At 43.3% G+C, this 12,636-nt stretch overlaps 2 protein-coding genes and 1 non-coding gene across 4 annotated transcripts; 1 reads left to right on the top strand and 2 right to left on the bottom strand.

Annotated features, from left to right (window-relative positions):
- Nucleotides 1-987: 987 nt before the first annotated feature.
- On the bottom strand, nt 988-2,887 carry rps20 (ribosomal protein S20). Its single transcript, XM_070852900.1, has 4 exons — nt 2,758-2,887; nt 1,653-1,752; nt 1,391-1,464; nt 988-1,208 (listed from the first exon to the last, which is right to left on the bottom strand). The coding sequence occupies exons 1-4, from the start codon at nt 2,758-2,760 to the stop codon at nt 1,026-1,028; spliced, it is 360 nt and encodes a 119-aa protein (XP_070709001.1). The 5' UTR covers nt 2,761-2,887; the 3' UTR covers nt 988-1,025.
- On the bottom strand, nt 1,543-1,609 carry LOC139221518 (small nucleolar RNA U54). The gene has a single exon (XR_011585889.1). It is a non-coding gene; the product is annotated as a small nucleolar RNA U54 (small nucleolar RNA).
- A 788-nt stretch (nt 2,888-3,675) lies between the features above and the next one.
- On the top strand, nt 3,676-12,636 carry LOC139221478 (ankyrin repeat and SAM domain-containing protein 6-like). 2 transcript variants are annotated; one of them, XM_070853404.1, is made up of 18 exons: nt 3,676-4,238; nt 4,870-5,088; nt 5,207-5,408; nt 5,650-5,800; nt 6,700-6,744; nt 6,873-7,077; nt 7,205-7,311; nt 7,796-7,947; nt 8,102-8,339; nt 8,934-8,983; nt 9,144-9,338; nt 9,427-9,589; nt 9,681-9,916; nt 10,011-10,203; nt 10,398-10,465; nt 10,558-10,674; nt 10,952-11,036; nt 11,165-12,636. In XM_070853404.1, exons 1-18 carry the CDS (start codon nt 3,901-3,903, stop codon nt 11,212-11,214), a joined length of 2,814 nt encoding a protein of 937 aa, XP_070709505.1. In that variant the 5' UTR covers nt 3,676-3,900; the 3' UTR covers nt 11,215-12,636. The 2 variants fall into 2 exon arrangements, with proteins under 2 accessions (XP_070709505.1, XP_070709504.1); XM_070853403.1 differs by having other exon boundaries at nt 10,952-11,048.

Below are 12,636 nucleotides of genomic sequence, written 5' to 3'. Positions count from 1 at the left end.
CTCCCTCAAGTATCTTTTGTCCCACTGGTTTGAATCTGACATCTTGACCACATGTAACATTTTTGGAACAAATCTTCATCCTCGGGGGAATGAAAAGTTGAATTCATAGGCAATAAAACACAATGTCGCTCAACTCCATGTGTTTGCTACGACAGCTTTACTTGGTCTCATCAATAACCAGTAGTTTAGAGTGGTCAACTTAGCTTATGTTACCAAACTTTAGCTAGCTGTGGTTGTGTAACCCACATTACTGAGTCTATTTCCTGATGCGAACTTTGTCACTATTCACTATTATACTGTAATTGTCATTTGAGGCCACAGTGGTCTGCAATGTCTCATATTGTAAGTTTGTTAAGCATCTCTGTGTGGGACATACTTGTCTTTTCTTGCTGGGCAACAAAAAAGTTTGCAGGGGAGAATGTCATTTTATTTTAAACTTGTTTTATAAAAACAAGGTAGAGATGCTCTTCTGTATGAGTTTGTCATTTTATGCCCACATTTAGATTCTTCCTCAGTATGGAAGAATGCTTTCCAAAGTAAACTTCAAAATGGAGGAAGACTGTTTGCCAGTAAGCAGTGGACTTTTCTGACCCCATTTGTGTAATTACCATGAAAACATTTGTTTTCTCCATTAGGATCAAACTGAAGATACTGCAAATGAGAAATCCATTTATTTTCTCTCTATGTGAGGTAAATAGAATATGAAGTTTTACTGTAATTAATACTGTACTAAAAAAAAAAAGTACAATATGCACAAGCACACCACCCCTCATGCAATTAGTGCCCAGAGAAATAAATTAAATTCAAATTCCAGCCAAGCAGGATGCTTTTCTCTGGTCCCTTTTGAATAGAAGTTATTCTCAAGTTTACTGGATGATGGTAAATGTGTAGAACTCACCAGCACACTGTCACTGGGGCACTTTAGCTTCTCTCCCATTGTACAAATGTTGTTTGCATCACAGTGTCCACCCAAAAACACCACACAAGTTTCCTGATTCATTTCTTTATTGAATCATTTGTATTATTTACGCATCTGCAATGGTGACTTCAACCTCTACACCTGGTTCAATGCTGATGGAGGTGATCTGCTTGACGATTTCAGATGGGCTGTGAAGGTCAATCAGGCGCTTGTGGATCCTCATCTGGAAGCGATCCCAGGTTTTGGATCCTTCACCACAGGGAGTTTTTCTGGTGGTGATACGCAGAGTCTGCAGGGGGGGCAGAGAAATCAGATTTTAGCCTGACCAAATTAAAAGGCAATCCACAATGTCCTGTCTATTCTCATTAAATTTGTGCCATTACTTTGCCATAGTGATGACACATTAAAGAACCAAATCCACATCATATATTCATGCAGTGACAGAAAATCCCTGCTCATGTAAGTCTGTACCTTGGTTGGCATGCGGACAGGTCCCTTCACCTTCAGGCTCTTCTCCTTAGCGCCACGGATCAAGTCTGCGCAGACTGAGGATTATTAAAAAAAAAAAAAGAAAACTTTAGAAAACACAAGTGAACAGCAATCACTTCAGGACACTTTAAAAGCCTTGGCTCAGAATAGCGTATACAGTCGTCAAGGTGAATCAGGCATTGATTTTATCCTCATAGCTCAGGTCTGTTGAATTTTCAACATGGATTATTTTGAGCTTCCTTACCCTTCTCCAGAGACTTGACATTGCGGCTGGTGAGGGTGATGCGGATGCGGTGGATGGCGACCTCTGGTTCAACAGGTGCCTTGCCGGTGTCCTTAAAAGCCTGCATGTGTGGAAACCAGAGTTGTCAAAACACGGACATAAACTTCACAGAATTTTAAGTAACATGGGATTATAACACAAGTTTGCATGGACAGATGCACTGGGGGGGGGGGGGGGTGAGTATGTTCCACAGAACTACAAATATATTTGATAACAGCACCATCTCCCTTTACATCTCAAGATCCGTACGTTTTAGACAGTCACTTGGATATTCTTTAGAGATAAACCCTGAATAATTAGAAGTTAAAGAAATTTATGTTGCCTATTGTTGAACTTCTTTAGAATATTCAGGACATTTATTGAATAATTCCTTGTAATCGTTTGACCTGAAAACACTGTCGAGATTTACGCAGAGCACCTAAACGCAGCATCAGCTAAATAGCACGTGGAACGCCTAAAACTGAAATAAACGAGATAATGACAAATGTTTTAGTTCAGTAAACACTGAACACGTTTTAACTGAACAAATGCCTACGTCAAGTTCCCCTCTTAACTTGTCAAAGTGTCGTTAACCATATAAACCGCGTATAAACCAGATGACGAATGATCTCCATTGTCCCGATGCTCGTTTTAAAGATATTTAGAAAAAGAAATGTACATGACCTGAACTCAGAAGCAACTTTGTCCCGCACAACAGGACACTGAGAAATGATGGCGCCTTCACTGATACCATAATCACTTACGGTTATAAGAAGGGAAACGTTTAAAATACGAGTGATCGCTACTTGTGCACTTTTATGTATGCCGAATTATTAAGTGTGATTTAAAGACTCTGGAAATGTGTCGTCTCCTGTGCGGACGGGTTTATTACTGTCAATACGCAGGTTAGTAATAAAGAGGCCAGTTTGAGAGTGTTTTGTGGCGGGTCTTCTAGCGACACAAGCTAGCAGCGCTAGCCAACTGACTTCGTGGAATTTCAATGCGCAAGCTAAGCCTTGTAATTACGAAATTATTAAAAGGTAAGCTGCACACAAAATAGTAATAGTTACATCTACATATCACATACCATTTTAATTATTCCTGACCGACGTATTCGGAAGAAATTCAAGCGAACAGCGGTGAGCCAGGAACAGGAGCAACCAACGTGGTTAACTCTTCAGAGAAAAGGCCGAAGAGAGGCTCGTTTCCTGGTTATGTACCGTTCATCCGGGTGCCTGCTTCTTCTTCTTCTTTAGTATTTTAGACCAACTCCTATTCAACAGCGGCATCTAGCGGCCACAGCCGACCGTCTCTATACTGTAGGATGTGACTGTGACCAGTGGAGGCCAGTAGAGCTTAACTCTCCACAACTGTCTTTCCCACTATTGTCCATAAAAATAATACTGAGACTACTACCTAAAGACCCTTCAAAATAAAGTTATGACAAGAGTATTACCATGAATTAAGCACATTCATGGTTAACAGTGTAATAGAATACATAACACGATAAGGAAGTTCATATCATTTGATAACTATGTGTGAATCACGAATAAAGATACCTATAATTATACCATGCTAAAACATTTCCAAGGAGAGAAAGAAAGAAAGAAAGAAAATAGCTATCTTTATAATGATTTGTGAAGATTTGTGAGAAAATATCACAAGCATCGATTGCACTAAAAATCATTTCAAATTAATCAAACATAGATGACATTGACGTTCAAATATTCAGAAATTTTTATATATGCCAGATACTAACAAATATAAACATGAGTTTTTAATGTCAGAGTTGACACATTGATTTAGATGTCAATGAAGAAAGCAGAGATTGTAGTTCAACTGTATTCTATCCATGTATCTTATCATGATAATTTATTGCATGGACAGAAGGGGAGAAAGCGGAAGTTGTGTGTGTGTGTGTTGTAGAGTTGTTGACGCTGGTCAGACTGCTTAACAAGTAACGGAACCGGGGCTGTGCCGGCCGGCTGCCAGAAAGTTGTTTTGGCGAAACCCGTGAAGATATAAGCAAAGTGTGGTGACTGTGAAATATGCTTCCCGGGGTGTAGTGAGTGAGGAGAAGACTGAGGTCCTTAACTTGTAGCCTAAACTTCATTTCACTGTGCGTCATGATTTCCAAACACAGGCCGCCGGACTGACAGAGGAAAAGTTGTAGCCCGTCATCGTCGATCAGACTTTAGCTGAATGGAGAGGGAGTAAGTCAACGCTTTATATGAATAAAATGAATTTCGGTGTTCCTGCAAATTCGCTGTTACTTTTCCGCGCCTGCGACGAGGGGGACTATGAAACCGCCCGGGGGATCCTGGAGCCAGGAGCCCCGAAAGAGTCCGGGCGGCAGAGCAGGCTGCGGTCCGAAGCGGGGTCGGAGTGCAACACCGCGGACATGTTGTCTCTGGTACCGGTGGACTGCACGGACGAGGAGGGGAACACCGCCCTGCAGTTCGCCTCGGCCAGCGGCCATGAGAACCTGGTCCGGTTTTTGCTACGAAAGGGGGCCTCGGTGGACAGCCGCAACAACTACGGCTGGACCCCGCTGATGCAGGCTGCGAGGTGGGGCTGCAGGCTGGAGCTCTTTGCATTGCATTTTAACTTGTGAGGGAAACACGCCAAACCCCATTCAAAAATTCAGACGTTTTCCCTGTAGGTACCTCATAATATATTATAGGAATTGTCAGAAGTCAGTCATTAGTTTGGCAAATAGACACTCATTTGTTTTCACTGTGAACCTCCTCTACCATAATATAGTGGCTTTTGCTGTTATTGGTCATTGTAGGACTATAAAAATATTTTATTTTGCATGTCTCTGTAAAAGTTAACATTTGTTCATAAATTGCATCATTATTGCAAGTAGTTTGGTTGAGCAACATGTATGTATTATCCCTGTTTATTTTGAATGATGCAGTCCTACTTCTCAGCTTCATGACTTCAACAAAGGGTTTATTGATGTTGATTTGATCAAAATATTATAAGTGACATGAAACTTTGACAAATATAGCATATTCTAAATTTTCACCACAGTGCTTAATGGACAATTCAGTACATAAGCAGGTCATGCCATACAGTAGGACCTGGCTTAGAGAAGAGTACCCTAATGCATTTGTAACATGTTTGATGACCTGTTTTGAACTAAGGGAAAATAGGTACTATGTCTCATTCTCTGTGTCTCTATTTCTCCCCCCAGGTTTGGTCACCTGACTGTCGCCCACATCTTGCTGGAGAACGGGGCAGAGATTAATGGCCGCAACAGGCTTGGCGCGAGTGTCCTGACGATGGCGGCCCGTGGGGGACACACTCATGTTGTCAAGCTGCTCCTGGAGAGCGGGGCCTATGTTGATGACTACGATCATCTGGCTGTTGCTGCAGAGGCCGTCCAAAATGGCAACAATAACAACAGCTGCAGGTTTAGGCTGTTTTTCAGACAGGCATCAAAAATAAAAAAAACTTGTCCTTCGATGAACACCTTTCGACTACAGCTGCCCCTAAATCTTGTGTGTGGCTCTGACCGTCTTTGTCCACAGCACGCCTGGTTTTGGAGGCGGGGAAGCCTGTCCAGGAGGAGGAGGTGGCAGAGAGTTTATGGACATCATAGCGCTGATGGTGGCATCTCAGCATGGCCATGAGGCCGTGGTGCGCTTGCTGCTGGAGTGGGGCTCTGATGTCAACTTTTCTCAGAAGACTACTGGCTGGGGACCCTTGATGGTGGCCACCCTCAGTGGGAAGGTGGGGTCGATGGATGGATGGATGGTAGAATAGACAAACGGGACGGATAGATAGCACATTTCGGGTATTGTGGGTGTCATTCGGTATGGAACTTTACAGCATGTGCCACTACTGGTTTTACATCTGATACATGTGACTTTGTTTAAAATAGTGTTGCAGCACAAATGCTTATATGGAGTTAGAAAAACTGATAACTGGTTTGTGCTTTGAGCTAACAAATAAAATTGTGTGTGTTCTGAAGGTGGCTGTTGCTCAGCAGCTTGTGGAGCGTGGGGCTGACCCAGACAGAGTCAATGTTCTGTCCAAGACGGCCTTTGAACTTGCAATGCAGCTTAAGCAGAGAGACGTCAAGGCCTATCTGGACTCCATCACCACCGTCCGACCCCTGACAGGTAAGCTTTGCTCTCTGGTCCAGCATGGCCAAAGCACGTTGTGCGAGGCCTGTACGATGTAAGTGAAATAACTCAGAATGTGGGAAAACGGAAACAAGTGGTTTGCTCATTATTTAACTATTAACATCGTGCAGTTGCATTAATATCCTACATAGTATACTATAATGAAAGAAAAACATCTTTTAATAAATCAAAGAATAAAACACTTTACAGTATATGCAGTGTGATGTAGATCACAAGATATAGTTTGACAACTGATTGTAATGGTAATTAAAATGAGAACCACAGATTTCAGAGCTAATAAATATCAAAAAGAGACCGATTTTGAAGGAATCCAGTAAAGTTTGATGTGTATTTCTGCTGGTTTTCTCTTAGGCTTTGACATGTTTTGCTGCTTGCACGGCAACATCACCCCCCCACCCCCACCCCCACCCCCTCTTACTAAATAATAAATTGAATTTTTGGTATTTGAGTATCATTTAGTCAAAGATCATAGTTTTATGTCCTTTTTAGAGGTTAACATGGTGCGTTGACTTCTCTCTACCTTGTTGACAGAAATGACAACCTATCTCTACGTCCGTGTGTGATGTCGCAGTCACGATCAAGCTGTCTTGAAAAGCACTTAACACCGATGTGAGAGTGGAACCAACAGTGGTAGCTCTCAGCCTCTTTGATGTTTGACAGCTGTTCTCACCCGTAGTTCAGGTTTCACCTCAGTTTTCTTGCACGGCCCTTTAAAAGGTCTGACAGGGGCATTAATACTCGTCACTTTTCCAAATCATTCTGGCATCCATTTAGATAACACCACACTAACAAATGATGCTGAGGTATGTGGAGTGCGGCCAAGTGGGACCGTTGTTTCAGAGTATATCAGAGCACTCTCACTCTTTTCTTCACAGACGATGAGAGAAGAAGACCAGATGTGTTCAGCGCCCTCAAGTTGGGTGAGTTAAATTTAGCAAAACTACAAGTAGATTGTGTTTTGGTTGGTGATTGCGTAAAAACTCCATATATTTGCATGTTGAAGTATCCATATATATATATATATATGTGTGTGTGTGTGTTGGCTCAGGAAATTCCCAGCTAGTCAAAGAGATCTTGGAGGAGGATCCTACTCAGGTTAATTCATCCAATCAGGAGGGAGCGTCACCTCTCATGATGGCAGCAGTGAGCGGTCAGTTAGAAGTGGTGCAGCTGATGGTGGAGAAGAATGCCGACATAGACAAGCAAGATGGCGTCCACGGGTGGACCGCTTTAATGCAGGCCACCTATCACGGGTAAGACGGAGCTGCTGGTTGATTCGGTAACCTGAAGTGGAAAACAAGAACTCTGAAGGAAATAATAAGTCATTTGATAATGTAATTATTGATCCTTTTGTTTCCTCTTCCTCCCTCCTTCCTCCAGTAATAAAGACATTGTAAAGTACCTGTTGAGTCAAGGGGCTGATGTCAACCTTCGAGCTAAGAATGGATACTCAGCCTTTGATTTGGTCATGCTGCTGAATGATCCAGGTACCCCCTATTACCCCCCCACTTTAACAGCCCTTTTGGAAAATGTGCTCAGACTGAATTCGTTCCTAATACACTGTTACTAGATAGCAAGATTAATGAAATATATTCAGGTATCCACCATATGTGTAATACTAGCACTTCTTCTTGAAAAGAATTCTGTGTTTTATATTTACCTATCAAGTTAAGGAGTCATCCTTAGACTTTGACCTTGGATAGAGGGCAGATGTAGTCGTCATTTCGTAATATTACCCAAATGTAATTCACAAGCAGAAGGTACATAAACTAGTCTCATCTAAATCCTTCAGATGTTCCATTGACTGTAAGATTATAGAACTGAAACAATTAGAATAATTTCAGTAAATGCAACAAATTGTATCATTACTGGTATAAGTTGTTTTTTTGAGACACTGATCTCAGCTTCTCTCTTTGCTTTAACAAAATCAAAAATCAAAATATTTTTTCTGTCTACTTTGTATTTTCTCAGACACTGAGTTGGTGCGTCTGTTAGCATCGGTGTGCATGCAGGTCGACAAAGATAAGTCGAAACACCGTGGCAGAGCCTTACTGACCCGCTCCAAAAGCCGACAGTCCCTCAACAACGTCCCTGTGCCGCCCGACGACAAGGGAGGCCTCAAGGTAAAGGAGAAGTGAGGTCCTGTCTGTTTAACAGTGTCTTACATCATGCTGTAGATATGAATAACAATCCACGTCATGTGTTACTGATCAAATACATTTTGAATGATAAAAGTATTTTAAGGAAAAAAAATCCATAACTGACACCCCCTTCCAGTCCTGGTGGAGTCGGATGTCAAATCGGTTCCGACGGCTTAAGCTGACTCACACCCTGAGGCACGGCCTTTCGTCCAACCGCCTGGCTCCATTTCCAGACGATGCTGAGACGTCGTTGGATGCCACAATGAAGGCAGACAGGAAGCCTGCCGCCGTGTCCAATGGGGCTCTGGCGCCAACTCCTGTCCTGGGAGGGAACGACATCAGCACCGCCTGGGCAGTCAAGAGCAAAGACAGTGGTGAGACACAGCGATGACATTAAGCCATCAGTCTGTAACATATCAGCAGTCTAGCTTTAAGGGTGGATACTTTAGAGTTTTTAGGTTTTTATATCATTCTGTAGGTTTAGATCAGAGTTTCATATAGTATATTTGAAACGTTTTGTGACTGACCCAAATGATCTATTTAGCCAGTGTTATTGTGCTTCTGTTCCATGTCCCCAGCAATTACTGTCTTCTTCCCTCTCGGAAATCTTCTTTTTTTAACTATCGTTTGTGCCACAGAAGTGCCGCAATTGTCTTTATACATCCATGGATATTTCATGGGTGAGCAGTAGCCTGGCTGTTCACAAGAGAAGTGCTTTTCCCCACAAACACACTCATAACCAGCTGGCACACAGACAGACAGACAGAGTGACGGATGTGGAGAAATGAACTTCTCTTGTGAACAGGAGACTACTGCTCACCCAAAGAGTTATTGGCAGTATTGTTCAGACACTAGTCCACCGAGTGGGACTGATTTTTCATACATGCATGCTGAATTCAGAATGATGTCACAAGGAGGTTGTATGTTATAATACACGGTGGACATAATGTGTAGCTATTCCTTTTCAGGTCTTTGCAGGACATCCTCAGAAAAGGAGGACTTTCTGATAACCACTATGGTAGGAGTGTTTGATTTGATATGAACTATGTTTTGTCGCACGTTTTCTCAAGCAGGCAGTGCTGTGATCAGAATGAATAACCTTATAGGATGTCTGTATCAATAAGGTTTCTGGCTATTATTAAGAGTACTAGTTATGTAACTATGTTTTCCATCTCTAGCTCAGAAGTGGTGCGCCTCTGACTCGGCTGCCCAATGACAAGCTAAAAGCGGTGATCCCTCCCTTCCTGCCTCCGTCCAACTTTGAACCGTGGAACTCGGATCGTTCGCGCCTCCTCAGGGAGGGAAAGAGCGAAGCGCCTCGGCCTGCCATGCCCCCCCAGAGGAAGCTGAACAGCAGTGGGAACTCAGATATAGTGAGTGTTTGTGGATGGTGATGCTAAAACCCGTCTGTATCTTTGTCAGCATTCACGCAACTATTTTCTCTTTCTCCCTCCTTTGCAGACGTCTATCAGTCGTGTAGTTAGCAGGTCCATTAAGTTTCCCAGCATCCCCAAGGGACCCTCCTCCTCCTCCCCTTCAAACTCTGGTCACTACCACTCGCCCCATTCCTCAGGAGGCTCCAATGGAGTAGCAGGGATCAACCGAGACTCTCACAACCGTTCAGGTTTGCGCAAACACAAATGTATCCGAACAAACTCGGACACAATAGAACATCAGCAATCAGGTTACGCACTCTTACCTTTTCCTTCCACCAGGGGGCAGTGCAGACAGTGTTCTCTCCCAGATAGCAGCCCAAAGGAAGAGAGCAGCAGGCCTGATAGATGTGAAAGCTCAGGCTCCAGAGAAACAGCACAGCCAGTCGCAGGGCCAGCCCTCACTGCCACCCTCAGCACCTGGCCTGCCGCTGCCTGATATTAGCCTGCCTGATGTTAGCCTTCCTGATATCCACGCCCACCCCAGCATGGTCGCTCCCGACATCCACTCGAGAAGGGTCCGTGTTTTGTCGTTACTTTGGTAACCGTGTGAAACAGTGCGTCCTATCATGTCAGAGCTGGTGCTACTGTCCTGTCTTGTTCCTTTTGTAGAAGATGGAGCTGAAGAAGCGACCTCAGTCAGGGAATTCCTCTACCTCCAAGAGCACATCTCCCACTCTGACTCCGTCTCCCTCCCCAACACCCAAACCTCCTACTGGGCCAGGAGACTCTCTGTCCTCAGCCTCCTCCCATCCTCGCTCCAAGAGCAGTGGTGGCTCCAGCAGTGGAACAATAACAGATGAAGGTGATTTTAGCATCAAGAGAAATTACTGTTCTGTATGCTGCACTGTTTTGCCATGGCGATAGTATTAATGCCTCATTTATTCAGCGTTGATGAAAATACATTATTTATTATCATAGATGTGCTACTTGTGAACACTCCATGAGTTGTATCACTTTTCTGTAGATGATACTGTATGATGATTTTGTCTTTTTCAGATGAACTGTCCAGTATATTGAAGAAACTGTCCCTTGAGAAATACCAGCCCATATTTGAGGAACAGGAGGTATTCTGTCTTTAACATCAAAGGGGAATTCTGAAGCATTTTCCTTCAAATATGAAATGTGTTTTTCCTTTATTTTGATACTCTTCCTCTAGGTGGACATGGAGGCCTTTCTTACTCTAACAGATGGAGACCTGAAGGAGCTGGGCATTAAAACGGACGGACCCAGACAACAGATCTTGGCTGCCATATCTGAGCTCAATGCTGGAAAGGTCTGTTAGGTTGAACATATATAATACATCTCCAAGGAAACTTTGCTTCCAGTTTTGTATCTCCAGGGTTCTCTTTCCACAGCATAATAGTCATAATAAACTGTTAACATTAAGAGCCAGCAGAGATAAATAGAATTACTTTGAATAAGGATGGAAATTGCTAAAAGGAACAACCGAGAGTGGATACTAGAGGAACATGAAACGTGAAAGTATAGCAAGAGCATCATCTTTGCCTAAAAACATTAACTGGTCCATAAAGACTGTTGTCTGTCATCAGGGCCGAGAAAGGCAGATCCTTCAAGAGACCATCCATAACTTCCAGTCCTCATTTGGTAGCAGTGCCAGTAACTCAAGACAAGCAGGTGAACCGCGCTGTGAGTGTCAAAGGTTAAAACTGAGCTATGCAATCTGGCAGAAAAATTGGCGCAGGAGTACACATGAAGAAAACGTTTTAATCTGTCTCTTTGTCTGTTTGCTCTTTCCTCATCAGCGCCAACGGGCTGGATGAGACATCAAGTTCGTTCCTTCAACAAAAGGTAACCCAGCAGCTCTGCTCGCTAGGAAGTACACCAAAGGTACCTACAATGAGAGTAAAATGCTGTGGACCTCTAGCCAAGGCACGGATGATATTGAAGTCTTCTGAACGCCAGAGTCCCAGACCACAAGTGGTGTTGGTGCAAGAGGACACTGCAGCGAAACAACCAAACAGGCCCTGATTAATTGCCTTTATAGGACCACGCATAACGCAGGGGATGGTGTGACAGGGCTGGTTGAGTCCAGCGGCTTGCTGCTATTTGACAAAGCACCCGATGTGTGGCAAATGATGTTGTTTGCCACAGTGATACGGTTGCCACATCTACTGCTGACGCAGCTCATGGGTTACGCAGAGAGGTGAGAGAGCAGAGGAAGACGGGACGATCAAATACACAGCAGGGAGTGAGTGAGCGAGCGTGAGCCAAGAAAGAGATTTTTATTTTATCCGAACAAATGTGAGGGAGAGCGTGTGTGTATTGTAAAAGTGACAAGTTAAGTGAGGGGAAAAGAAGGGAGGGATGAGAGTACAACAGTAAAATACGATAAAACAGGTACTTGCCAGTAAAACTGTGATTGAGACTTTAAAAAGGTGCTCTGATGAGGAAAGCAAGTGGAGAGAGAGAAGGACATCAGTCAAGCCATTTTTTAGTCATCCAGTCTCTTGGGCTGCTTTTAGTAGTGTGTTTATGTCTTTTGCCTATGGGCCCCTATGTAAACAGATGATTTTTAGTCAGGACTGTGCTGTCATGAATAAATAAACATTCTAATGATGCAATAACTATATGTTTTTTTAAATCCTATTGGACTTGAGATGAGAAGACATGGGCAAAAACATTTTGGGAGAATTTTATGAGCAGTATGAATTTTGTTTGAAAGAGGTGCAATGAGCAAAAGTTTCCAGTGAGCCTCCTCCATGTTTTTGCATCTGGCGCCACTATTAAACGGCAGACAGATGGAGCGCTACAGCATCCTTAAATGTCAGGTACTTAGGGTTAGGCTCACTTTAAATATGAGACAACACTGAGATCGCATCCCATTTAGTCAGCTGCTGTGTCGGGAAACATGAATAAATACACTGTACTTTCAGAAAGGAATCCGGATGATGAATTGAATGACAGAAATTAAATCATGGAATGCTGCAAAAATGAAATAAAGTGAATGCAAGCTCAGTTCAGTGGTGCTCAGGTTTTATAAGTGGAAACCAGGCTAAAACCTGGTTGCTTGTGTGAAACCTGTTTGCAAAACCAAATGTGATGTGAAACCATCTCCCCTCCACAAGATGGCAGTGATCTTCTATTGATGCAATACATTATCGGCGGCTGTGATGTACACCGCAGTCCCTGTTCTGTGACGTGTTCATTGAGCTCCCTGACTGAGTTCTCTTAATCAGCTACAGGCCACGATTAACAGAGACTATGTGACTTCTGA

The sequence above is a fragment of the Pempheris klunzingeri genome, chromosome 21, assembly GCF_042242105.1.
Source record: "Pempheris klunzingeri isolate RE-2024b chromosome 21, fPemKlu1.hap1, whole genome shotgun sequence".
NCBI classification, from domain to species: Eukaryota; Metazoa; Chordata; class Actinopteri; order Acropomatiformes; family Pempheridae; genus Pempheris; species Pempheris klunzingeri.
Note: the sequence above shows the minus strand (reverse complement) of the source record. Positions and strands in the feature narration are given on the sequence as shown.